Source organism: Cyprinodon tularosa, unplaced genomic scaffold (genome assembly GCF_016077235.1).
Source record: "Cyprinodon tularosa strain WSP-4 unplaced genomic scaffold, ASM1607723v1 ctg11, whole genome shotgun sequence".
NCBI classification, from domain to species: Eukaryota; Metazoa; Chordata; class Actinopteri; order Cyprinodontiformes; family Cyprinodontidae; genus Cyprinodon; species Cyprinodon tularosa.
Window position 1 is genome coordinate 2,738,859 of NW_024037893.1, and position 27,751 is coordinate 2,766,609.

Sequence of the window (27,751 nt, forward strand, 5' to 3'; positions counted from 1 at the left end):
AAGTCCAGCAGCCAGTTTCGAAGGGGTGTGTTGAAGCCCAGATGTTCCAGCTTTCCCACCAGGTGCTGTGGGATGATGGTGTTAAACGCTGAACTGAAGTCCAGGAACAGCATCCGCACGTGGGTGTTCTTCTCCTCCAGGTGGGCCAGGCTCAGGTGAAGAGCAGAGGAGATGGCGTCCTCAGTGGAGCGGTTTCGCCGGTAGGCAAACTGGAACGGGTCGAGTGTTGGGGGGAGACTGGAGACGATGTGTTCCTTTACCAGCCTTTCAAAGCACTTCATCATGATGGGAGTCAGTGCGACGGGCCGGTAGTCGTTGTAGCAGGTGACTTGAGGTTTCTTTGGCACTGGGATGATGGAGGCAGACTTGAAGCATGCTGGCACTGTGGCTTGCTCCAGCGAGGTGTTAAAAATGTCCGTGAGGACACCAGCTAGCTGACCTGCACACTCCTTGAGCACCCGCCCAGGTATGTTGTCGGGACCTGGGGCCTTCCGCGGGTTGACCCTCCTCAGAGTCTTCCACACGTCGGCTGTGTCAAGGCAGAGAACCTCCTCTTCCTGATGTGGGACAGCCTTCACTGCTGGAGTGCGATTTAGTGCCTCAAACCTCCCAAAGAAGTTATTTAGTCCGTTTAGGAAGTCAGCATCAACTTCATCCACCGGGGCAGGGGGCGTGTTGTAGTCTGTGATCGCCCGTATGCCTTGCCACATGCTCCTGGTGTTGTTGGCGTCGTGGAACAGATGCTGGATTTTCTGGTTATGGTTCCGCTTTGCTAACCTGATGGCACGGTTCAGGGTGGCTCTAGCTGTCCTCAGTGCCTCCTTGTCACCAGACTTGAAGGCTGAGTTCCGTGCTTTTAGCGCGTGGCGGACCTCCTCAGTCATCCAGGGCCGTTGGTTGGCTCGGGTGGTGATGGTCTTTGTTGTGCTGACGTCCTCGATGCAGTGGTTGATGTAGGCTGAAACAGTCATGGCGTACTCATCAACATTGATCTTGTTGTCATATGTTGCTGCTGATTATAATGTAATTTCTGAAAGAGGTGCTCACTGTGCATTTAATTTGGAAGTTAAGATTTATTAATTAGAACTGACAACATCATTTTCTTTCAATGTGGCACTAATGTACTACTTCAGATCTATGGCATAAAATTCCAAAAGAATAAATCCTGTTTAAAATTTCACAAACTTTATTTTTAGGACAAAATGTATTAACCTCTTCTCGCCAGCAGATGGCTCTGCATTCCTCCACATGGCCTGTCAAGCACTCAATCGTTTCAGAAGGTGATGGAGTTTCTTCATGAATAAACAAAGACTTTTGCTGCTTGTTGAGTAATCGGTTTATTTTGTAAAGACTGAGAAGTGTAGAAAGGACGATACAACAGTGCTTTATGATCAAGACTATTTTCATAAAAGTTGAAGTGATCATTAACACCGCAAGTCCAGATTTCTTTTTATCTCAAACCAAAAGCAATTTGTAACATCAGACACAAGTGCATACACTGCTGGTAGGAGACACTTAAATAAGAAAAAACTCCCAATTTGGATGGTATAGCACCGTTCTTTGCTATTAGCAGCTTCAGGATGCAGCTTGAGATTAATGTAGTGAATTTATGCTTCAATATAAACAAGGAAAAATTCAGAGGAGAGCCACTATCTCCTCCTTTTGGATCTCTAGCCAACATTCTGTAAGTGTTTAGGGATCAAATGAAGATTTTCCTTTAAAACATTTCTTATTTCTGCCAGTTAGCAATAATCAATACAATTACAGCTTAAAATTGAACATCTCCAAGTGTACAGAAAGCAGCACAATATTTTTTTCACAGATAAAAGACCAACAGTGACCATCAATGCACTGGCAAGTTATTTTTATTTATTTTTTTGATGCTTTTTTTTTTATTTCTGGACAGCACAGTAGCTCGAAAGCAAGGTGATGAACAAACGAGTCATATAAACACACAGAGCTGAGTAAGGCAAACGGTAGCGTGACAGGCTTCTCTCTGTTCAGTTTGCAGGGCAGTGTAGTGTAGTGTATTGATCTTGACAGCCGTCAATACATTTAACAGTGAAGCAGAGTGATTTCTGTTTATTTTTAAGCATAGCTGTCTTTATTAGTGCATCGTAGATAGCCTCTCGCGTATAGCTGAACTGCAAAGTGATCACCAACATTTATACAGATCTGAATAAAACATTTGATTGCATCTGGACTTACAGTGACTATAGTAGAGTAGATAGAATTGAAAACCCAACTACGGAAGTAAAATTCAAGGCAGTGCTGAAGTACTGGTTGCTAAAAAAAAAGAAAAAGTATAAAATATCACAAAAGCCAACAATAACATTTCCTTAACACATCTTTTGTTTGTCCAGTCAACACAAACCATCTTTTTTTAGTGCAGTTTTGACCATATATATATATATATATATATATATATATATATATATATATATATATATATATATATATATATATATATATATATATATATCCCTACGGCCCAGACACAATACAACTCGGCCCTATCCTAACCTAGCTTTGCTCATTCAAGTCAGTTTTCCAGTCAGTGTGCGTCTTTTCTTTCTGTCCTTTGATCCCTAGTACTGACCTCGATGTGCACCCTCCCCACACAACCACAGAGAAGCATAAAAGGCTTAAACATCACAGGACTCAAAAGGTGAGAAGTTCCTTTTCTTTCTTCGGGGGCAGGAAGTGATGGCAGATGGAAGAAGAAGAAGAAGAAGAAGAGGAAGAGGCAGACGAGGGGGTGGGGGGGTATTCACAGTTTCAGTCTGAGTCCAGCTACAATCACATCTGCTGTCATTATGAACACACTTTTTTTTTCTTTAGAAATAATAAAAAAGAGAAGAAAAAAAAAAATCACAGCCAGTGGAGCGGGCCAGCGTTAAAACGTCACTTCTCCGCCGCTTCATCACACCTCCAGCAGCTCCATCCTCAGGCGGTCCCTGTCAGAAACATAAACATGAACAAAACATGAGCAGAATCCCAGTAGGACGGATGGTGGCATTATTACCTAGACACGTGTTAGTGCATAGGTAAGTGGCTTTCCGAGCTTCGTCTCAAAGACATTTGTGTTGATTTATTCCCATATATTAGCATGCACGCTCAATCTATAATTCAGTGCTAGGAGCCCTACTTCTCTAAAAATAGCTTGTAAAACACAGACCTTTGATTGCTGGAGAAAGCGTCTCAGCATGAGTACCTGTACAGACTTCTTTTTTTACTGTACATCACACAGCTCCTACTACAAACAACAAGCTGTCATGCTTTTATCACACCTGACTTACATCAGTTTTGCTTTCTTGGCTGATAAACAGCACTGAGCTTGTAAAAGTGTCACAGTGAATGAGGAGTTTATTTTTATTTCGTACACATTGTTAAACCATTGTGTCCGATATTGTATTCCAGTATTTTCATGTATTACAATGATGTCTTCAACATGGTATCTCACTTTCAGTTTGTTTGAATTATATATTATCTCTCCAAAAGTGGTTCTGGAAAGATATTTATAAGGTGGCAATATTTTGTTATAAAGTATTGATAGTTACAAGAACAAGAATTTTGGTTCATGGTTTAGAAAAATATAATTTTACTTCTGATTGGTGCTTTTAGCCCAAACCATATTGGTTTGGTGGTGATGTTTATATTGATTAGTTGGTGTTTTTATTTTTTAGTGCTTCTAACTGGGCGGACAAAATATCATGGCTCTGATCCCATTTGAAAATTTAAAACCTATTATTACAAGCTATTCAAATTCATTTAGGTTTTGATTCCTTTTCATAAGCAGAGTATTGATGTATAGTTGGTATAAAACATTACGCTGTAGATGGAACCGCTCAATACCTAAACAATTTGGGTAAAAACCAACCATAGTGGCCAAAGGGCCAACATGAGAAGTATGTTTTATTTTGCACCAATATACTAGAGTTGAGGATTTACCTGGCCTGATTGGTGTCTGCCTCTTGTTCGATCAGTGAATGTCTCGCCACTGGCTGCTGGTGCTCCCCTCCTCTTCTCTCTAACCAGGGATCCTGCATCTCTCCTGCCTCCTCAGGTCTGTTATGCTTACCGCCATCAGCCACGGACCCTGTGAGATTCAGCAGCGGCTTGCATGAATCCTGCCACCCAAGCCGCTGCCCTGCTTCTCCTTCCAGCTGTTCGGTTGTTTCTTTCTCAACCAGTTTCTTCTTTGCCTGAGAAGGCTCTTCCTGTGACTCCCCCTCAGGGTCTTGGCGGCCCCTTGTGTCTTCTGACTCTCCTAAAGGGCGTTGATAGGTGTCCAACCATTTCAGCTGCCCATTCTTGTGGCTGTAGCGACTGTCACTGAACCAGCGCACAACTTCTGGCTTAGGAAGTCCTGTCTGAATGCTTAGCTCTTCGTACTGAAGGCTGCTTGGCCAGCGGGTGTTGGAAAAAGCCTGGCGGAGGATTTGCAGCTGTTGTGGGGTCTTGTTGCTCCAGGGTGGTGAGAAAAATGTATGACAGGTAGACACCTCAATATCACTCTTGGGTTCTTGAATAACGTCTGACGTAGTCTGTGGCTCGTTCATCTTCAACCTTTTAAAATTGATCTTAATGGGGTCAATTCTAAGCTCTTTTCTTGCCCTCTCTCCGATAATAAGGTCCTCCTGCTTAATGAGCTTCTGTAAGATTGATATCCCTTTTATGGGAAAGTCTTTGTTACTTTCCCCCTCATCTATAATGGATGAGTTGCTTTTTGTAATGACAGTAGTGCTGGTGCTTTCAGTTGGAGATTTGCTGGCATGATTCTTGTTAGGGACGCTGTCATCACTAGTGGAACTGGGGTTATCACTGCTAATACTGCTGTTGTCTATCTTATGTGTATAGCTGTTGTTTTCATCATCAGCCCTGTTGGCATGAGCCCCATCAGCCTCACAGACGATGCTGCTATGATGATTGTTACAGCTGGAGTTTGATTTGCTGGTGTTGTCTATTGTTGCTTGACTCGTAGAGGCGTCCGGAGCTTCCGCTCCTGTTGTTAAGCTGTTGACGCTTGGCTTGCCATTGGTGTCAGCAATGCAGTGCTCACTGTTATTGCTAATGAACCCGGAGCGCACGGCAATGCTATTGGCGGTGTTGATCTGGCTGCTGTTGCTGTTGACCGGTTTTCTGCTCTCAACACCATTGGTAATGCTGGAATAGCTGCTGATGCTGCTGCTACTGCTGCTTCGACTGCTGCTGGTGCTACTGACACAACCGCTGCCTCCAGCTGCATCACGACCATTGCTCTTCTCTGGCTCAGCGGAGATTTCAGTACTTCTGGTAGGCTCCTGTGTTGTTCGGACAGCAGGTGGAAACTTTGGTGGGGCAGCTGGAGAAGAATACGAGACCCTTGTGACATTAGGCTTGGTTGACAAGCTGGCCTGTGTGGCTATGACTCCGACTGACCTTTGTTTCATACCTCCGTATGGAACTTTGGCCATTTGAAAATTTGGTCCTTTTAAGCCCGGAAGGCCAGTGACAGTGTGGTGGGTTACAATGTGATTGACTTGTTGAGCTGTCACAGGCTGCTTCTGTGGTGCTCCTCCTTGAAAAACAGTGTTAAACATCTTTCTCCTGGCCTCCTCGATCTCTTCTGGAGACCAGCTGATGCCCTGTTTGAGCCTTTGGGCAGTAAACCAGAGTTTGATTTGCTCTTCAGGGAACTCTGAAACCACCGTCAGGTAGCAGAGCTCAGCTTTGGTTGGGTAGGGAAACTTGCCAAACGATGTCTTGAGAAAACTGCTGGTGTCCATGGCGGCATTGTAGGTGGGGATACTGCTGAGAGGGATCATCACCTTTGGAAGATCTTTATTAACGTCAGAGGAAGTGGGGGAGTAAAGGGGGGGATTGTGCTGGTGAAAGACTTGGTTGGACACTGTCGTTATCACATGAGTGACAGTAGTCCTCGGCATAGCTGGGGCCCCAGAGGTACTGAGAGCCCCGTTTTGGAGTTCAGGCACATTAGTCAGCATGTTGGAGTCTAGCTCCTTTCCAGTGTCTATCTTCCGTACCTCCACAGTGTGGGATACAACAATCTTTTTGTGCTCCCCCTTGGCTTTCATCATCTTTGCGATCGGTGTTTTGGTGAGGGAGATCCCGCATTCTTTGTAGTCTTCTCCACTGTCTGTAAACAGGCTTTGCTCCACAGTCGTCACTCCATCTCTTTTGTTGACACTTAGGGAGGCGGTAACCAGGCCCTCCATAATCTTGGGATGGATCTTAGCATTGTGCAGAGCAAGAGCCTCGAAACGGACAACTGACACCCCACAGTTCAGGCAGTAGAAGGTGGGCTGGGCTCTGAAGTCTAAGTGGCAGTTATGCATGTGATCCAAAAAGTAGTTAAGATCTCTGGACTCGAATCGGCAAGTGACACAGCTGTAAGTACCTCCTTTTTGTGTTTCACTGTTGCTTTCAGATTTGGAGGAGCTTTGAGAGAAGTGGCCAGACTCATCCCCAGAGATGCTAAGTATGCTGTCTTCTGGGATTGTTGGCAGAAGTTCTGGTAGCGAGCCCAGAACGATTTCCTCACGTGCATGTTTGGATTTGGATGGTATCATGCAGGGCACAGTGGATTTCCTCTTGCTGGCCATACTGGAACTTGGTGTAAATGTAAATGATTGTTAGTCCGGTGTGATGAGAACAAGGGGTATGTGGATAGTGGAAAGGTTTTAATGGGGTTTGGTGTCATGGACCAGCCACAGAGATATCACAGTGTTTCTTCATGCATTCTGGATTCCTGTCACATGGACAAGTTAAACAGCTCTGGTGGAACCTAAACAAGGACAAAAGAAACAAGCAGGTTATCAGGGATTTTTTTTTTGTTTCAAATTTTACATTTCACATACCTAAGATGACTATACCTTAATACAATTTAGGAATGCCCAAATGATGATGTATTGACAAATCACAGCTTCTGTATTTTAACTAACTAAATGCACACCTATAGATGTATTACAAGGCAACACGGAAACAGTGCTTCCTTGTATAAAACCACAGAAAAAATATAAAAATAAATAAGGCAATATATCAGAAAAATGGCTGTCAATCTCCACAACTCTAACGAAGGCCTGGGAAAAAAATTGGACTTTTACGTTTCATGCTCTTTCATTCAAACATTAAAAAATTATTTGCAGTTGTTCCTTTCACGAAGGAGAAAATCATTTTTGGTGTAAAGTGATTGAATTAACACCAGAACAAAAACAAAACACACAATCACAATACTAGCTGAACCTTCCACAAAAATAGGTGACAGCTTCCAAATGTCATGGATGGCACAGACCTTAATATTTAGAGTTATGTCCTGTACAGAGTTTATACAGGAATAAATAACTCAAATTTAATGCTTTTTAATGCTCTTAGAAATAATTTTAATGCCACCAACAGGTACCCATCAACAGGCTGCATTCCTCGTTTTCCAAGCACTTTTGTTGAAATTTGCTTTTTTCCCCTCATTCTCTAGCTTTTTTTCCGACTCAAGCTTCTTTTCTGAACATAAAGCTTTGCGATCAACCGGAAGCAGTTCCACGCAAATATATTGTGATATATGTCTGACGAAATTGTTTTTATAAACATTTTTTTTAATAAAGCATTTTAAATGCCACGATAAACACATTTAATGAATTGTAATGACAATTAAGGCCTTACTTTTAAAAATAATAATTTAATGACTTTCAGTGATTTTTTTAATGACCCCCGGAAACCCTGCTGTAGTCAGATTAAGAAAAAATACAAGGGTTTGGGCACATTTGTGAAAACGCTCCCAGTATTGGCAAAATTATGTTGTGAGGATGTTCACTCAAAAAGGAAACTCATTATTTTTTCATTCTTGATGGGTTCAAAATATATATAAATATTTACCCCTGTTTATAATGCCAACATCAAAGAATTCACTACCAACAGGTTAAAATTATTGATTGGCATTGCTAGATCCTAGTAGATAGTGCTGAAGAATGGCTTCTTCTGGGTACTTACTTGAGCTCAGAAACCACACAGAACTTGCCCACTAGCTTTCAAAGAGGTAGGTTAAATGTTTGCTAATAAGGTTAGCATTAGAAAACATTGGTGGATCTATTAACCGGCTAGGAAACAGTACAATTAAAGGTTTGAATGAGAGCAGGCGAGAGGAGGTGCACCCTGCACCACTTACTGGCCAGGAGTTCAACTTTAGCTTTTTCCCTAAACCTTACTTTCAAATGTATTTTTTTGTAGTGTCCTAAACCCTTCAGACAAAGATGTTAACTGGAACCATACCTGACCTCTACTGACACCAAGATAAACCTAATTGGTTTGGATGGTGTTAAGTCTCAGTGGCAGAAACCAGGTGAGGAATACAAAGACACGAGTTTTATGGTTTGAGGCTCTATAAGTGCTGCCAGCTGTAGGTAGTAACAGTTTATTATTGAGGGAACCATGTACATCAATATGTACCATAACATACTGACGCAGAACATGAGCCCCTTTCTTTCTGAAATTGGGCCATAGCGCAGTAATTCAATGTGTTAATAACCCCAAACATCTCCAGGACGGCCGCCGCCTTGCTGAGGTCTCTAACAATCTAGCAGCTGCATAATTCGTAACCAGGATTTTGACACCATGGACACGGTTTAGACATTTTCACGGAGGAGTATACTCTCCTTTGTTACTGGTGGTTTATACATTAATGGGTGTGTTGGATTTTTTTGAGTTGAGAGCAATTTGGCAATGTCTACTTTATATTTTATCAAAGTGTCCCACCTTCAGTGTTTTCCCATGAAAGATATTACAAAATATTTACGAAAAATGTATGATATCAACTCACTTTTGAGAGATACAATTTAAATGCTTAGAACAACATTTTTACATTTAATCAGAAATGAAGGTCAGATTTAATGAGGAGGAAAGGTCATGTGAATCTCACTGAAGATTTTTTCTCCTTACTGATACTGTAGTTTGTGCACCAGATAGTCATATACTATAATTAGATGAGTCTAATTACTTACGTACTGAAAAACATTTTTTTTTCTAATTATATGAAGAAAATCATATCAGACAAAGGCTTTCAGTTCAAACAAAAGAGAAGTGAGGATTTTCATTGTGACATACACACACATGCACACACTCCCTTAATCTGTGCCGCCTGTCAGTTTGCTCTTCGCTTTACTTGGATTTATGGACTTCTGAGTAGATGTCCCTTTTTGTGAATTCAAAAAGCAGACTGTAACAATTGACCAGAGCCAGAAATGACAGTTGTTGATGTTTTTTTCTTTTTTTTTTCTCCACCCTCCAGCTGCAGTAGGATTGGCTGTTGTGGTTTTGTGATAGAACATAACCTCTGAATTATTTTTAGCAAAGCTTCATGTTGATCTTTAAAGATGTTGTGCATAAATTCTCCCAATTTCACTTTGGACTGAATTTATAAGCGTCCTGTAAGTGTGACTTGCTACCCTTTAACAAGCACAGGTTACTCTTGTGAATACCTTTTCATAGAGAAGCCTTCAGATTTTCACGCCCGTAGAGTGCAACCGAGTCACTCCTCAGAACATCAGGTGTCAAAAAAAGACTCTAACCTCACCAACTGTTTCACATTGTTTCTGAAGCCGCAAATATGCTAAGTATTCACACGGGTTTTACGCCTGCCAAACAAAGAGATAAACCGATCTTTCTTATCGTGTGTGAAGGTGCCATTTTAGAAAGCATCAGAAGTTAGTGTAAACATCAAAGCATGGTTCCTGTGCAGTCACACTGTTCACATTTGTGGTGATGGTCTAATGGCGTGGAGGATTATTTCCTGACACACTTTGGGCCCCTTTAGTAAAAATAAACCCAAGAAGCCACCTGAGTACTTCTGTAACATTCTGACCACAGTGTGATAACCCCTTTGAGGGTTACCTCCAGCAGAATTGTGTGAATCGAAAATCAAATCAACACATCATGGATGTACATCCGAAGGCCAAGAGGGGGCCCAACCTGCTACTGGCAATTCTTACATGATAAAGTGGCCATCAAGTATATAATGTATATATTAACCCTTTGTCCTTTTTTTTCTGAAATCATGATGTATGGTGCTGTTTACTTATACATTTACTCTGTAAATGTATAAGTAAATTAGTAATGTAAATTCTGTAAAAAATATAAAGGAAAAATCTATTATAATTATTACCACCATGCTTGTAATTATACATTTGGAATTCATTGGACATAATGGAGAGTTAATATAAAGTTATGGTTGTCTTGCCTGAACAAGCACCGTTATTCTGAGGATAAGGCAAGGCAAGGCAAGGCAAATTTATTTGTATAGCACAATTCAGTACAAAGACAATGCAAAGTGCTTTACATGATTAAAATACAGGAAGATAAAACATTGAATCAAAGCAAGTAGGAAAAAATAAAAAACAAATAAAATAAAATAAAAAATGCAGAAACAAAATAGAATATTAAAAACAGTTGGATTAAAGAAAACATGTTTTTGTTGAATTGTTTAACTGGAACAGTCGAAGGCAATCCTAAACAAATGTGTTTTTAGTCTTGATTTAAAGGAACTCAGGCTTTCCGCACTTTTACAGTTTTCTGGAAGTTTGTTCCAGATAAGTGGAGCATAGGAACTAAATGCTGCTTCTCCATGTTTAGTTCTGGTTCTAGGTATGCAGAGCAGGCTGGAGCCAGAAGACCTGAGTGGTCTGGAGGGTTGATACACTGATAGCAAGTCTGTGATGTATTTAGGCGCTAAGCCATTCAGAGATTTATAGACTAACAGAAGTATTTTAAAGTCTATTCTCTGAGATACAGGGAGCCAGTGTAAGGACTTTAGAACTGGGGTGATGTGCTCTACTTTCTTAGTCTTAGTGAGGACACGGGCAGCAGCGTTCTGGATCAGCTGCAGCTGTCTGATCCACTTTTTAGGCAGACCTGTGAAAACACCGTTGCAGTAATCAATTCGACTAAAAATAAACGCATGGATTAGTTTTTCCAGATCATGCTGAGACATTAGTCCTTTAATCCTGGAAATGTTCTTCAGGTGATAGAAAGCCGACCTTGTAATTGTCTTTAAATGCTTTTGGAGGTTCAAGTCTGAATCCAGCACTACACCTAGACTTCGGGCCTCATCAGTGGTTACTAGCTGAAGCGACTGAAGCTGTGTGCTAACTTTAGATCTCTCCTCTAGAATCTTCCTAGCACATGGCTTAACCAGTAAAAAAGCCACACATACAACCACAGAATACATCTAAAGGACATTACTTTGAGTTAGAAATCAATTGACAAACCAGTTCCATAGGCGTCAGCATGTAAAACAGATTTCCATAGGCGTCATGTTATGTTTTTTTTTGTTTTTTTTTTTGTAAAAAAAAAAAAAAGGTGATCAAATGAGAAATGAGTATCAAAGTGGATGGGGGCAGGGCAGTGCAGCCCGTGCCCTCTGCTTGAACTCCTGACACACACTTGCACTCTCATGCAGCCACTGACTGTATATCACTCTCGTCCTCATTTCAGTCTGGAGATGCACTGAAGTGCACAGCGCTGCTGGAAACCAGCCTCATCCCATTCTCCTCTTTACCCCTCTCTCATACTTTGCTTTTATAATGCACGTTCTTCCTCCTGCTCACCAACCGCACCATCCTGAGCCAGCTCTGTGTTGAAACTCAACATCTTGTTCTGCACCCTGATTGATCCACAAACTTTCAGCTGTTTGTTATATTTATCTAATTTATTGTTTTAGCATGCTGTTTGTTTAAATGGGGAGCTTTTCCACAGACATTAACTTGCATGGTCTCTGTAACTGGTTACATGTTAAATAAAAGATGAACCTGTTCCAATGTTAAACCCTCAAATGACTGCACACAGGTACACCATGTTCCCACAGTCTGCGGCCTCCTCCTTCTAACTACCTCTTTTTGTTTTATCATTTCCCACAGAAAGAAAATGTGTGACAAAAGAAAACAACAAAAACTAGGTCATCAGCATCTCATGCCGTAATCCCAGTTCTTTGCATCCTGACGTAGGGCTTGTGCTGTATGTTTTACCATCTGAGAGGTCATGATATCCCCTGATGTGGCACACAATTAACCCCCGGCTGAGGACACGGAGGTCGATGAGTTTGTTTTGCTAAGCGAGGGATTTACAGGACAGCTTCCAAGCAATAAACCTCTGCCTTAGACACGGTATAGCAATACCAATGCAGCCTCAGTGGTGGTCATCAAGTCATGTTATAGTTGATTTTTGTCCAGGTCACCAAACCCTGTTAGTACTTTTTTCAGTTTTAGTTTAAAAGTATTTTTCTATCTATTTTCCTGTTTTTTTTTTTTTTTTTTTTCCCTCACTTGAGGTAATACTCTAGTTCTGCCAGAGTCCTGAATCGGATAGTCTATGATGATTATGATCCATACTTGATACTTTTCTGATATCAGAACTCTGCTTAAATATTACCATCAATACTGTTGTTTATTTTAATATACTGTCATGAACTCCTCACTAAAAGCAACTATATGACATAATGTACTCATGTACATCTCAAAAATGAATAGTTAGATTAGTACAAGGTCAGAAAATAAAGTCATGTCAACTGGACAATTTGCATCTGGAAAAAAAAACTATGAGAGTTCAGATTGTCTGTTTTTATTAATTAAACGCAGTTGTCCATAAAGGGGTAAAACTTTCTGCTTTTCAAAAGATTTTCAATCTAACTTTATTAGATTGAATAGATCTGCCCCAAAGGATTGCACCCATTTACACAGATTCTGGATCTAGAATATTCATCAATATCAGGACCCAAACAGATACTAAGATTGGATCAGTGCATCTCTAAAAGAAACACGCGAAAACAGTTCAGCGATTGTAAGACGATTTTTCAAATAGTTATTGAGAACATAAAAAACCTTTGACATGCCAGTTTTCAATAAAATATTAATAAAAACAGAGAAAGTGTTTATTTTAACAGGTATCATCCTTCAAGACTGAAAAAGAGGCTGTTTTGTTATTAAAGACTGCAATGAATGAACGAATGAAAGAACATCAGATCCGCCAGGGCAACTACATGTACCAATGTTTTAAAAAGTTGCTGTTACACACCAATAACATCTTCCATTGATCTGATCCAACATTATGGAACTGGAGATTTTCTCTGGCTGTTTGGAGCACCCTTATTTTAAAAAACTAATGAAGTTCAAAGTAAAGAAGAAAGGTAATGGCGTTGCTTTAGCTTATAAGTAACGAACACCACCGTCTGGAAGACCAATGGTACAGAAAATTAACTTTAGTTGGAAATCAGACCAATCGAATCTCGTTGCATATTTTTATTTTAAACTTATGTGTAAATGCATTAAAGCCACAGTCCTGTGAGAACTTTATACCACAACAGCCTAGATGGGACTGCTGGCTGCAGGGTTGATGGCACTAGCGCCACTAGACGTTCTATCATGGCTTCTCGACAGCAGCTGCCATTAGCCTTCTCTCTGTTTTTACAGAGTTGCAGGTACAGTTGAATGCTTTTTTTATTTTTCATAAACATTTTATCATGACAGCATTGATGACTGATGACTTATATTCCATTTTATTAATTGAGCACTATGCAACAAATCAGTTTATATGGCTCCAATAATTCATATCACCAATAACTAAGGAGTTATTTTGACCACTGATTGGGTTATAAAATGAAAATAGAAAGGGTTTATCTGATTGACTGCTTCAAGGTTCAAAGTTACTTTATTGATATCTGTTGATAGATTAGTACTGCTGTGGTTCCAAACATTCATACATCTATTACCAGAACTGCTCAGATACATCAAATATTTTTAAGTAGACTTAAAAATAGGAATAATATGTGAGAAACAGTTTTCTTTTATTTTCAAACTAATAAATAACAACCATAAATCAATTATAATCTAGTCTTAAAACAATTAGTTAAATTGACTAAAAGTTGCAATATCATTTCATCTTCTTCAGATTAAAGGTGTTTTAAATTGATCTTTAACTCACATTTAGGAACGAAGAATCCTAATCAGGAGGTTAGAAGCTGAGATTCCCTGTGAAGGAGATGGACGTCATCCTTTTATAGTGGAAGTGGCTATCCGCTGTAGCTTCCTGCCATAGAGGGATGTGACTAGTTGCTGGGGTTCCCCGGTCAGGTTTCCCAACCTGCTAAAGGGAACTCCTCTTTCAGAGTTGGATGAGCAAAACATGAACAGGCTCAATCTGATGCACTGCTTTATACAAACACTAAACTCTTTATATATTGATTTTCTTTGCATTTCATACCTCAATTTTATTAATTCTATTAATAAACTAACACATTTTTGCACATCTCTGATGTTGCTGCTACTTTCAAATATCCATTACTGTAAAAATGTCCATAGCTGTATATTGGTTATTTATTCTCCAGGTGCAGTTTATATAGTTTAAACACTTTACAGTACAGTATTATTTTATTTGTTTATTTTTTAACTCTTCACTATTATATTATTCTTATACACTTTTCTAAGATCCACATTTGTGTGACCATTTTATCTAAAGTCTTTTGGCTGCTGTAAACACCAGAACTTCCCCATTATAGGACAATAAAGGGATTTTCTATTCTATTCTAATGCAGAAAAAAGTTTATAATAAAAAATAATTAATTTTAACACAAAGATTACTTGTTATTCATATTACTATATTTCAGCTTACAGCTTAGTCGGTTCAAACCACTGTATGGTGGTCTTAAAGGGGCCTAGGCACGTGCTATGTCCATTAAATTAAAAAAAGCAAAAATATTTTAATGTTAAAATAAATGTAATAAAAAAATATGCACCAAGCGTTCATGCTGATAGTGTTTATCTTTGTCCTTTTTGAGTTTGAAAATAATTTTTGGACTTGTCGCGATTAGCAGATGTAAACACTGTCGTACGCCGTCGCCATCTGGTGGCAGTACTTACTCATGCATCAATCAACATGTCCGCTTTCAAGACTTTAGCTATTCATCTCTTATCCCTCTTTTTCACACTTTATCTGAGATCTTTTCTCTTTCTTTTCACAACTCCACCAAGGAAATTCAACTCCATTACCTCATTGTTAACTCCTTGTGTGAGTGCATAAAATCGCACCTCCAGTCACTTGGTCATGATATGATAAATATAGAAAACAGTTCTTCTAAAAAATGGAGTAACGGAACACTTTAATTTTTACTCCAAAAAAAAAAAACTTACAGTGCTTGAAGGGATGTTCCAACAATGCAGACAGGTCGGCATTGCACAGTTTTCACTACATCCCCCAAATCAGAGAATAGGAACAAATGGAGGAACTGAATGCTGAATTAACCCTGCATTGAGTGTGGCTTCTAAACATCAACAGCAGACAATGGCAATAACCTGCTCCAATCAATTATATTTTGGTAGATTTACATATACTTAGAAATTAAGCCATTGTCAACCAGTGTCAGTATTTAAAAAGCTCTTGTGCTGGAAGTAATCAATTCATGATTAGCTACATTACCCCTAAACCTCCACATGGGAAATACTCACTCTGCCATGTGGTATACTGCAAGCTATGAAGGAAATGTATGTGTATGTTATTGTAATCACTTACTCTGCCAGTTAATTATAGGTTGTTAGATCAATATGGTCGGTTAGATCGGGATTTTAGAGCTTACTCTGTTATGTATAAACCAGTTTGTGAATGAATCTTTGGTTGCTAACTTTTTTATTTTTTGCTTTTTTCTCTATAATGAAAGAACCTTTCAAAAAAGTAACAAGTATTGGGAAGTCTTGCTTTCTTTAATGTACACCAATAAATCAAAATAAATAGTATTGGAAAAATAACTACGGTTCTAATGTTCTGAACTCCTCCTTATATAAAATTCAAACTGTTTTCCATTTAATGAAGTTCAATCCAGATAAATCTTGTAACTTTTAAGGACAAAGTAGATATCGATACTGTTATTATTACCTGGTTATCATTTCTGCCAATAGCAGAAAGCACGCTGAATATCAACCGACATCATGCATTTGTAACTAAATGTGTCCTGAGTATCTTGGTGCGAAAGTAACAGAGTAGTTAATATGGGCATGGTTGATTGGCCTAGTACAAAAGCTGGTCTCACGGCATGACAACACTCCACTTCCTGGCTGAAAAAAAGGCCCCAAACAAACCCAAAGTTGAGCGTGGTTACATAAAGAATCAGGTCACCTATGAAAAGAACAGACTGCTTTATGTAGCGGGCGAGGCGTGCCATCGGACACAAGACAAGCGTTGTCCAGACAGGGAGGCGATGAATAGATGCTCCCAAAAAGCCAGACTTTGTGTTTGGGCTCAGCTGTAAGGTAGCCGACTGCTCAGACGACGGCCGTCCCTGGTGTGCCGGACGTCCCCACGCTGGCCCGGGCTCTGAGGCACAGAGGGAGGGAACTCCTTTCCTCTCAGCAGATTTGAGGAGCCACACAGCATCTGAAGTGAGCGAGAAATGGCTCGGCTCTCAGACGGGCTTTTTCTGAACACCCACGCTCAGAGTGAGCGTGGAGGCTGTGTGCGCTAAAACCATGTTTCAACCATTCAGCTTTTCCCAAAACAAGCCTTTTGAAAACAAATGGGATTAAGTTTGGTTTAAATTCTGATGGGGTTTACACCTTCCTCCTGATTTAATAGCAGCTTTAAGATTTATAGCCGAGCTCCCCTCCAGGTTTGCTCTAACACAAAACTTTCTAGAAATAAAATGTATTGTACTTAACGTAATTATATTTGATTCATATTTCATTATTTCACAGTTTCAAAAAGTATTCATAATGTGTGATAAAATAAGCTAAAGTGGTGCATCGTTTTAAAGGGGATAGAAGGAAAATGTTTCACTGTTCTTTCCCTAATCCCGAAACCCCAAAACTTGCATAAACTTGTAATCAGGCACCCCAAGTTATACTTTATAGGAGCACCTTTAAGTGTAGTTACTGCTGCAGTTATTTTGTATGTTTCTACCAACTTTACACACTTATATTTCTGTTGATCTTCTCTCCAAGACTGGATGGAGAGCAACTGAGAACTGATTAATGATGATGTACATCTAATACAAGACTGCGCTAATCTAAATAATATGGTTTTGTATTTAGAGACACGTCCTTTCTAATCTGGAACACAGTTTCTTCCAGGATTATCCTGTACTTAGGCAAATTCATCTTCCCATCAAACTTGAGCAGCCTCATCCCCCAAAACATAATGCTGCCAGCATCATTTTGTTTGTTTTGTTATACCATGATGTGATTATGGTAGCTACCAGTGAAAGACTGTAGCTAGTGATCATATTAGTATTAAACATTCTTTTGATTATTCAGACATTTAATCAGGTAATCGTATTTAAAAGTGAAAATTCTGCAGTTACTGAAACCATCTTATCAATAACAAGAATGCATTAACATAAAAATGTATGACAACATAAAATGAACATTTAATCATTCAAAAACATAGCATGTCTTTAGTGTACTCTAATATTTGTAGTAAAGGATGCATCTGCAGCTAAAAAAGGACGTTCTAACATCAACGTGTCAAAGGCTCAATCCTTTCTGCTTGACTTCTCATCAATACAGCCCCAGCTGCCTCTTCAGGGAGAAGGCTCCCAAACAAAACAAAATGCATAAAGCTTCTCTTGCAAATTGAAGTCTGGATTTTAAAAGAGAATCATTCAACATTAGAAACCTCAACGTCATCCTAATCCACCCTTGTAGTTTATTTCATTGCAAAAGGACGCCATCTTTGTTTTTTTATTCCACCAATGTGGTAGAACCTGCATGCAAATCCGCTGAACAGAACTTGAAACAAACCGTCCTCCACATGCACTGAAGGACAGACGCGTTGAGTGGGTTTTCAGGCTTTGTTACTACTAACATATTTAAGGTGGCGAGTGTTGGCCTAGTGGTTAGAGCAGTGTGCCTGTGCTCTGAGAAGTTTGCAAGTAACTGGTTCAATCCCCACAGCCTTCACTCTGGGTTCCTGAGGGAGACCCTTAACCCCACACTGCTCCCCGGGTTCCGCACAGTGGCAGCCCACTGCTCCCCAAGGAGATGGGTCAAATGCAGAGAGTGAATTCCCCCATTGTGGCACAATAAAGGGATTTACATGATTTACATAGAGCTGCAGATTAAATTGCGAAATATATATTTGTTATGGCTCTGAGAAGGTTTAGGGCAGGGGTCTTTCCAGGCCAAGGGCCCCAAAACTGATGGCGAGATGGAGCAGGGACGTCCTTATTATATATATAGTATAGGGCTGGGCGATATAGAAAAAAAGCTTATCGATTAAAAAAAATGCATATTGATCGATATCGATAATTATTGAAAAGATTTGAAACCATATTTTATGTGCAGCTCTGCCTGAACTTTTTATGATATTGCTAAATGATTTAATTTTAATAAAGAACACAAACACAGACTTCGAATTAAATATTTATTTAACCAACTTTTTTAACCATAACAGAATTGTTTTAAAGAAAAATAACTTAAGAGACCTGAGTTATGTTATTAAATACTGACAAAGAATAAACTAAAGTGACCAGAAAAGTGACCAAAATAAATATAACAAATAAATAAATGCCCCCCCACCGCCGCCGCCCCCGTTTCCTGCTTTAACCTGAGTTATTACTTTGAAGTTTCTGGCCCCTCAGCATTTTTATCTCAATTGTTTGAACTACGTGGGAAACTGCCCAGAACTGAAAATATATATATATTTTCCCGAAGATTCCTCGGAGGAGAGCCACGTCGGGGCCTACACAGCTCGTACTCCTGCGGGTGTGAGCGGCTGAGATGATAAAAAAAAAAAAGTTGGTTGTGTTATCAGACTTCGTTTTCACTGGTTCCCGACACATTTTCCAGATGACTGTGGTTTGTTTTTGGTCCGACTTGCCATGACCGAAATACTGCCAGACTGCCGAACTACAAAAACCTTTCTTTGGAACAATTTCCTCCGCCTCTCCTTGCTGCGACATCTTCATGTGCTCTGTGTTGTGGTTTGAGAGGGCAGCGCTTTGTGACGGCGTCCGCGATTGGTTGGGAGGAAGTAGTGACTAGCATAAACCTACATGCTAGGCTACAATGAGAAGGAAGGAAAACTGCATTTCTTTATCGAACTTTTATCGACCCTCTTTTTTTCTATTGCGCCACACGTCTATCGATCGATATATATCGTTATTGAATTATCGCCCAGCCCTAATATAGTATGAAATTGTGTTATATCAAACTGGTCCTATAGTCACTTTATTACAGATGGAGTTATATAACAAAAGTAAATTTTCCCTGGGATTATTAAATTATCTCTGATTCTGATTCCTGGTTGATGGGACAGGTGTTGTGAATTAAATGGTGACCAGCTTGAAAGAGCTCCTGTGTGTCGCTGAATGTGTGCATTGATGACTGAGAGACATCTTCTGCCTCCATTTATCTGTTTACTACAGTGTGTTGAATTCATGTTAATGGACGTTTAAAGACATTTCAATTAGTGGAAAAAATTGCAGGGAGGGAATAAAATAAGTACCTCCGTGGACCCCCTAGGGGTCACGGCGCCCTGTTGAAGACCCGGTTTAGGATCATGTTTTAGAGTCTGTATACTCCATCTTATCGGTTGATTTCTAAATCAGTTGGCAATTTTCTTTTTTTGCAGTGGCAGCTTTTCTCACAACACAGTTTTCTCCATAGAGGCCATCTGACCAGAACTCCTTCTTTCATGGCTTGGGGCAAACAGCACACATGACTTCCTATCTTCTTCTTTCGAATACAGTTTTCCTCTTTCCCCTCTTCTCTGAATACCACGTCCATGGAGTAGCCATAAGCTGTGCCATACTTTTTTACATTTCAGATAAAAATTTAGCGAAGAACTTCTCCCCGACCATTCCTCGGTCTCCATGACGCTGTTTGCTCAGCAGTGGTCTCTACTGAGATTAAATCACACAGCAGTTGATTCTATTTACCGATAAGATGATTTCTGAAGCCGCACTGGATTTTATCTTGCAAGAGTCAATGTGTTGAATATCAATGAATGCTAAGAAGTTTATTTGTAGAAAGCTGTAACGACACAACATAAAATACCTGAAAGTTTTTGATTGAAGCGGTGTGATAAAGGTAAACTGCTCCTTACCTTTATCAAGGCTGCACTTTAAAAAATGAAAAAAACTCTAGAGAGCAGTACTTAACGAAAATGTCATTTTGTATACTCTTGTGTCTACAAAATGACAATAAAATCTAAGTCTAAAGAATACTTCGGCGATGTTTACTTGAGCGTGTTGTTCCTATTTGAGCAAATCAATTAACAGAAAGCAGTGCGTATTCCCTCTCCTACCCTCATAAACTGCTGCAGTAATTACAATATTACAACGGTAAAAAAAAAAAATATTCCCAACCAACAGCAAGCTGCTACCAGCAGAAAAGAGGAGCAGGGCTGCAAAGTGGCTGCTAGACATTAAAATTTAATTCAAAACAGTCCACTGATTCCGGCACTCCCAGATCGCTGGGTCACCTACGGCTGACGTTAAACCAACGCAGATCTGTGTTTTTGTTGTGCCGCCTGTCACATGAAGGCTGGAGGAGAGAGAAGGACAAAGGAAGACAAAACTCAGACATTTTTTTGTTTGTTTTTGGGGGTGTGAAGTGAGAGGATGACTGATGATGAGGAGGATGATGACAGGCTGTGCTGTTTTCAATATTCCTCCCCGCTGACACCCTGCGTGGGCACATACTCCCTCCTCACCTCCGCACCATTTAGCACCTGCACGACTCTCCAAATCTTCGCTCTTAGAAGTGAGGAGCCGGTAAAGAGCCTCTCGGCATGACAGCCGCAGAGGGGCGAAAACAAAAACACACACACACAAAAAAAAGGCAGAAATCCTCAAGCTCGTAACATTTGTTTTTTTTTTGTGTATAGTTTGCTCTGACAGTGATCTGTGGCTGTCTAGAGTGTCTTAAAAAAAATGGGAACCTGCCTTGGGGGGTGGGGGGTGGAGCAAAATGAAAAAAAAAAGGGGAGGTGGAAAGCTCCTGACGGACACATCTGAATGATCAAAAAAATCTGTTTAGCAAGAAGGTCTCTGCCAAACATCCATTAAACAGATTAATGTCATGTGAGGGGATCAGCTGGACACCCAAATATAAGCCAGGGACACAGAAAAATGACTGTCTTCCACAGAGAGGAGGCTGGGAACAATGGGGCCTCATTTATAAAGAGGAACGTGATCCAGAGCTGGGAGGCTTCAGACGGCTGACTGTCCGACTGCGATTGTTCTGTTTCTCTGTGTGTTCGGCTGCCTCCAGTGTCCACTGAGCACCAGTAGGGGGTTCTCACTGACAGGGTGACGGCCAGGGTCACGCTTGGAGCATGAATGCCGTTCGATGGGGTCGCTGCCGCAGCTCCTACAGGTCCCCACTCCTGTCCACCCTGTCAGTGTGTGGTCTGCCTTGTCTTTCCCTTCTCCCCTTCAAGTGGGCGTCTTTGTGTCCATAGTTGTGTCTGAATGTCTGAGACGCAGGTGTTGTTAGCCAGCTTCATCCTTCTCCTAGTCCTCATCACACACACCCTTACACACTCACCCCTCCTGTACCTCCATAACTGCAGCCGCGTCCACTGGGAGACCGGTCGGTGATGCCACTCATGTGTTAACATCGCCATGGCAACTCCACTCTTCCCCTTGCCCACCACACCACACACACACACATACACAGTACAAGGCCCACACCCACCATAACAGCAAGACGCAAACACACATGCAGAGTGAATTCCTTGGACTGAGACCGGAGCAGGATGAACCTAATCCCAACGCCCCACCGACCGTGTTTGAAAAGTCCACACCGGGTCTAAGGTTTGAATTTGGTCAAAGTCTGCAATAGCATCCCTCTGCCGCTGCGTTGGTCTGGTTGAAGGGGCCTGATGGGAGGAATATCACAGCTGAAAAAGCTACAATGACCTCCTATCTGGGTCTTTGTCCCAGTAAACCAGCGCTGAGGCCTGCAGGGTGAGATGAAACGGTGCGTACCTGCTGCCCTCCACCTGGCTGTCCCAGCAGGGTCGTCCGAGGGAAGCCGTCGCGCTAATTCGAGCCCCTCGCCATTCCTACTTTCCAAATTTCAGCCCAGATGAGTGTCACACACACTAAAGAAAAATGTGAGTCATGCATCCTTTTACAACGCTTCTAATGAATAACTCCCTCCGCTGCATAGCTGAGACCACAGGCCCTTTTAAAAAGGTTTAAGGCAAAAAAAAACAATGAAAAAAATGGCGGCACGGCGCCCATTGTACTGTCCATCTTAAAATGGCTGACATTGTAGCCCCTTTATAAAATGCCAAAGCCGGGCACATGCCAGCTCCTGCTCACCAAACCTTTCTTAGATGGGACAGAGAAAAGAGGCAGGGGCTCTTCCACAACCACCTCCACCCCCCCATTAGCCTCAAGGCTTTTTTTTTTTTTTTTCAGAGCGCAAACATTTCTTTTGGTTGGAACTATGCAAACATGCTGGTTTAGTGAGGCTCTTGGAGCAGCCTCGGCTTCGATACGGCATTGGTCCGTCGACAAAGGCAACACGAAGAGGGATAAAAGACCCAAATAAAAGCGAACTTTTGTAGACTGCCGTCCTTTCAGGAAAGGGGGAAAAAAATGAGACCCTATATTTTCATTTGGAGGATTTTCTGCAAAAATCTGTTTGAATAAAAACAGTTTGAAGATCCAGTTGGCATTAGACTGTAGGTTTTTTCTTTCCTTTTCTTCTCTGAACTCAAGGAATTTTATACACTCCATGTCAGCTAAATCTGCAAATCATGACCATATGACCCTCTCCTCTGTATTCTCTGGCATGGGATTCATTCTGAGCCGTGGAAGCAGACAAAAACATACCTTCTGTTGCTGTTAGGAGTCGGAGCAGCATTATTCCAGGAATATGAGCAGTGGCATGTCGTTGGTAGGGGAATGGGAACTCTTTGCCCGATGCATTTTGTGTCTGTATACAAACACTCAGCCGGGGCCATGACGAAAACTATGAGCTGTGCCTAATTGCAGGGAGTGCAGGATGAAAAGCAATATGCCTGGCCTCATTAGAGCAGTTCCGAGAAGGGAGATGGTAGACTGTTCCCAGGGATCCACAAAAGGGAATTGACATTCCCCCAGTGTAAGCGCCCTACCGGAGTGAAATAAAAAAAAAAACAACAAAACAAAACAACAAACCTACACACACTGAGCTCACCAGGGCTGAACTGAGCACACATGGTCTGTCAGAGCGAAACAGTCAGAGCTCATTTCTCTTTCTTTTACTGGACATCGTGCACTCCTGCAAATTAGCTATCGGAGAATAGAAAGCGCGCGACGAAGAGCGAGCTGCAGCCCGGCACAGCTGGAGTCCGAAAACACCTACTTCAACAGTAGCACCTCGTCAACAGAGAGATAACTGCAGAGTCATTTCTGTGACCTACATTATATACATGGAAGGCTTACACAATTAAATAATTAAGACACTTCCCAAAAATGGTCGCTGATTCACGCTCATCAGGCCTCCCGCTTGAATAACTCGGGGTTGTCTATTGAGCTGTGGAGATTGGAGCCACACAATTCACAACGGACGCATTAGTCAGCACCCTAAGGCAGAGGGAGACACATGGCACCCAAAGCTGTGTCAATATTTATGTGCAGATACGAATCGACTGCCTCACTGGTAATCTTCAGTTTCCAAAATATCTGCAGCCTCTCTTGCATACAGCCCGAGGTATGACAGAAATCTGTGATTTCTTAGGCCCTCCCTATTAAAAAAAAGATGCAATTGTCTGCATGCTTAAATAAAAACAAAAAGGGTAATTCTTTAAAAGCTGAACTGATGTTTCCTGCTATGTGCTCAACCAGCTGTTTGTAAGCAGATCAAAAGGAAGTATCTAAACATGAAATATCATATCAGTATTTAGAACAAAACATGAACTCTGCCCCTCATCGTTAACTCAATAATAATTTCGACTGCAGTGGCGGCTCGCCCAGAGCGTCTTTTTGTTCTTCTTAAGTATTAGGACAAACTAAGATGAAAAGAACTGCAATGTAAAGACTGAAACCTGAACTGAATTATTGTCTAATGATAAATGATGAAGGAAGCCTCATAAATGAGAAAAGGAGAGTTACGTTGGGCACTATTCATCCAAACACCACCTCTGAAATATGCCAGAAGTGGGCTCTTATAGAGGGATCAAGCCTGGGCATTTTTAAATCCAGCACATCAGATGTCCATAACTAACTTATGGAGGTCTCAAATACAATATTTCATTTCAAAAAGCAGATGCTCTCAAATCTCTATTTGGTGTAACAATAACGGTGTGTGCGTACCTTTTGGATGGACTTTTAGAAAAAATGTTGCATGCTGATAAGATATTCAACCCGTTGGATGGACACTTACTGTCATAACAGTGTAATGGATGATAGCACCTGATAAATGGTATATTACTGTGTTGGAAAGAGTAATAACGTAAATCCGATTTAATTGTATTGTGCAGCACAAATCCATGAAATACAAGATAAAAAAAAAAAAAAAAACATTTTACAACATTTTGGATATAATTAATGCTTAAAATTTTTTATTTTGTTCCAACAGCAGCCTATAAAAAATATCAATAGCTTATATTGATATATTTTTGAAAATGTATTATGATTTACCCAACAATAACTTCAGTTGCTTCAGTGGCCTGCCCTCTGGTTTAGTGTCACTGCTACAATGGCCTAACTATCAGTAAGCAGACACTGCAGTTGCTAAGGGGCCCCCGACCTCTTAGGGGCCCCGTCATTAACACCTGGTTGGCCCACCTACGCAATAGTGAACTAGGACATCTCTTTGCAGATGCAATGGTGCAAAAAAATCCTCTTAAACCCACCTGATACAGTGTGGACTGACCGGACCTTATTTATACCCTAACACATGTCAGATTTCAACATGATGGTGAGCCGTTTAAACACGACACCAATAGCAAAGCAGACAGTGGTACTTTTAATTACTATGTTAATAACTGTATATAGTTGGTTAAAAATACACTCATATAATATGTTTCAAACTGCAATAAAGATCTTAAAAGAACAATGTAGTTGAGTATTATTTTTTACACTACAACTTGGAATTATGGGTAATTCAGGATGAGGTGTTGTACTTCATATGGGGCCCACCCAGATAATGTTGCTTTATTGTTGTGTCGTTACGCCATTGGCCTCATATAATGTTGGACCGGCCCTGTGAGTGCGTGCATGGCAGCACATGTTGTTAGGAGGAAGAGAAGGAAATTAGAAAAGCAAATGAATCCAGATATAAAGGACTAACCTTGTGATGTGAGGGAGAAAGTAAGGAAGGGTGAGAAGGAAACGGTCTGAAGCGTGTATGAGAGGGGAACGCCTGCTAAAGCGCCCTGTTCAAAAGTCTTTCACAACTAGGAGCGCAGTGGAGAAAACACGGCGCGTTGTGCAATAATATAAGCAGATACGCCACATAGTATAGAGAGAGAGCGCAGATCCAGCAGGACTGGTAGGGGGGTGGGGGGGTATGGAGCCCAGCTATAACAAACTGCCGAGTTAACCCGTTTCAGTCCGCTCGCAGGGCTGCGGGGCAACACAGCGCCTCGGAGCGCAGCGCTACATATCACCTTATATTCCCCAAAATCCTCCACTCCCCCTTCCTCCACCGACTGTCGCCATTTTATACATTGGCGACTTGATATGTACTGGCTTCACCGCGGAGCCGGCTCAAGATTTAATATTCAACAGCGACATATAAATTCAATAAACAACTTTGGAAACGCGGGGATATACCGAGGTGCGTGTCTGCGCGCGCGTTAGAGAGCGTGCGTCCGTGGGCTGAGAGTGGTTGAGTCCTTACCTTGGCGGCGATGGGAAAGATGGAATCCGACATTAATACATAAATGAATTATTTTTGGCTCCGCTCGTTTCGCTTTGAGAGGAATGAGAAGGAGTCGAGTCAAAAAAAAAAAAAAAGGGGGCGGCAGCTCTCCTCAAGTAAACCCGGTGAACTGGCGTGAACCCGTCGGTAAGGTATGTTACATTGCACTACCTTCTCCAAACGCCGTCAGCCCCACTGTACGAAAAAAAAAAAAACTCAACTATGCTCGGCGGCGCAGGACGAGGGAGCTCCAAAAATTATAGCGAGTGTATTTCCTATGAACACGTGACGCGGAGCGTCATCCAAAATCCAAAAGCCCTTTCATCTAAAAATTTTGGAAAGGGGCGGGGGGTGAGATGGGGATATAAGTGTGTCTGTTTGAGTGAGTGCTTGTGCATAAAAAAATAAATAAAAAAAAGGAGGGTGCGCTGGTTCCCAGTGAACATTTTGGTTTATCTTAACAGCAGTGTAGACAGATTTATTGTCTTAATTCGGAATCCGATCTTCATTCGCGCGCTCTGAGCTTCTCCCATCCACAAATCCAATTAATTAAGTCACATGCGTTTCCAATAGATATTTGGGTAGAAGAAGGTTCCTGAACCACTGCATGGGCTGTGCTGTATCGCCGGGTTGGGAGATGTCATTTAAAGCACATGCCTGTACCCACCGGCTCAGATGAACGTTTTTACGCACACGCGTAATTATTTGAGAGCAGATTTGAGCAGATGTTCCATAACCGTACCCCGTTTGCCTGTGTGTGCGTGTCTGAACGCAGGAGGATAATTTCCCTCGAATCAAATTAGAGCTGCTGTACTGATGCGCGCTTTGTAAAATATTATTTGTGCGGATGCGGCCCTCATGACCCCGCTGGCCTCTCTGTGCGTAAAAGCGCTTAGAGAGGAGCGCGCGGGCTCCAAAAAACACAGGAACTAAGTGGGATTAATGTATATTAGGAAAAACGAAAAAAGATGGTGATTCAAATTGAGCTGAATTAAATACCACATGAAACTGAACAGTGTTTTTGGTAACACGGTGTAACAATAATATTCTGAAAGCCTAAAGTGTTCTTTCGCCCATCTTTCAAACATATATTGATACCACTGATATATTAAAGTGTAAATCTACACATGGATCTTATGTGTAACAAGTGGGTGGACTCTACTGGCCTACCCAGAGGGCCTCTGTGCAGGCAGCATAAATAAACTCTGAGTAGAAGAACACATGGGACCAATAGTTCTATACGCCTCCAGTATCACAAAAATGGATTTACTCTGCCTTTCCATTATGTCCTTACCGGATTCAGAAGTTGCCTCCAGCTGTATACAGCCAGGGAGGGGGGGTGGGGGTGGGGGGATGAATTATCTATGAGCCAAGTGAATCACCCACCATTAAAGAAAAAAAAAACACACTTTGGCTAAACTGTAGAAGAGCATGACCTGGTGAATGGAGACAATCATGTGAGGACTCCACAGAAGAACGGGAATACAATGATATTCACATCTCCTAAAGGTGTGAGAAGCTGGTGGAGTGTAGGGATGGCTTTAATATTTACCTCAATACCTGGTTTGACCTGAGTAGTTTAAAAGAAATCAAAAAACAATTATGTTTTTTTTTATATAGCCTAATAAAGAACTCCACACATTAATCAAAACAATGTAATAAGTCAACCTCAAGATAACTCCTTTGATATATTTTGACACGTTTATGACCCGATCACTGTAAGTTTGTAGAGTTTCCCCATTCTTACATAAATAGAGGCATTTCTAATCTTAATTTGAAGAAATTTCACCTATTTTTGAAAGGCGTTATACAAAAATGTGCATGTTCTTAGGTTTCTTTTGCCCATCATTTATGTTTAGCCATCTTGACACTTTGAAGCCTCCATAAACACATCAGTTTTATATCTTTTCTAAGAACACTGG

General features: G+C 41.0%; 1 protein-coding gene across 2 annotated transcripts; it reads right to left on the minus strand.

Annotated features, from left to right (window-relative positions):
• Window positions 1-1,886: 1,886 nt before the first annotated feature.
• Window positions 1,887-26,090, minus strand: LOC119790267 (zinc fingers and homeoboxes protein 3-like). Of its 2 annotated transcripts, XM_038295754.1 has the most exons (3): window positions 25,809-26,089; window positions 3,952-6,787; window positions 1,887-2,957 (listed from the first exon to the last, which is right to left on the minus strand). In XM_038295754.1, the coding sequence occupies exons 2-3, from the start codon at window positions 6,603-6,605 to the stop codon at window positions 2,924-2,926; spliced, it is 2,688 nt and encodes an 895-aa protein (XP_038151682.1). In that variant the 5' UTR covers window positions 6,606-6,787; window positions 25,809-26,089; the 3' UTR covers window positions 1,887-2,923. The 2 variants fall into 2 exon arrangements, with proteins under 2 accessions (XP_038151682.1, XP_038151693.1); XM_038295765.1 differs by lacking the exon at window positions 1,887-2,957 and having other exon boundaries at window positions 3,948-6,787; window positions 25,809-26,090.
• Between the last annotated feature and the right edge of the window lie 1,661 nt (window positions 26,091-27,751).

What these genes read in the sequence shown, in the direction of transcription:
- LOC119790267 (XM_038295754.1), bottom strand. Translation starts at nt 6,605, where the DNA reads ATGGCCAGCAAGAGGAAATCCACTGTGCCCTGCATGATACCATCCAAA. An exon ending in GCAGACACCAATCAGGCCAG is followed by an intron (nt 2,958 to 3,951) that starts GTAAATCCTCAA and finishes TGTTTCTGACAG; the next exon opens with GGACCGCCTGAGGATGGAGC.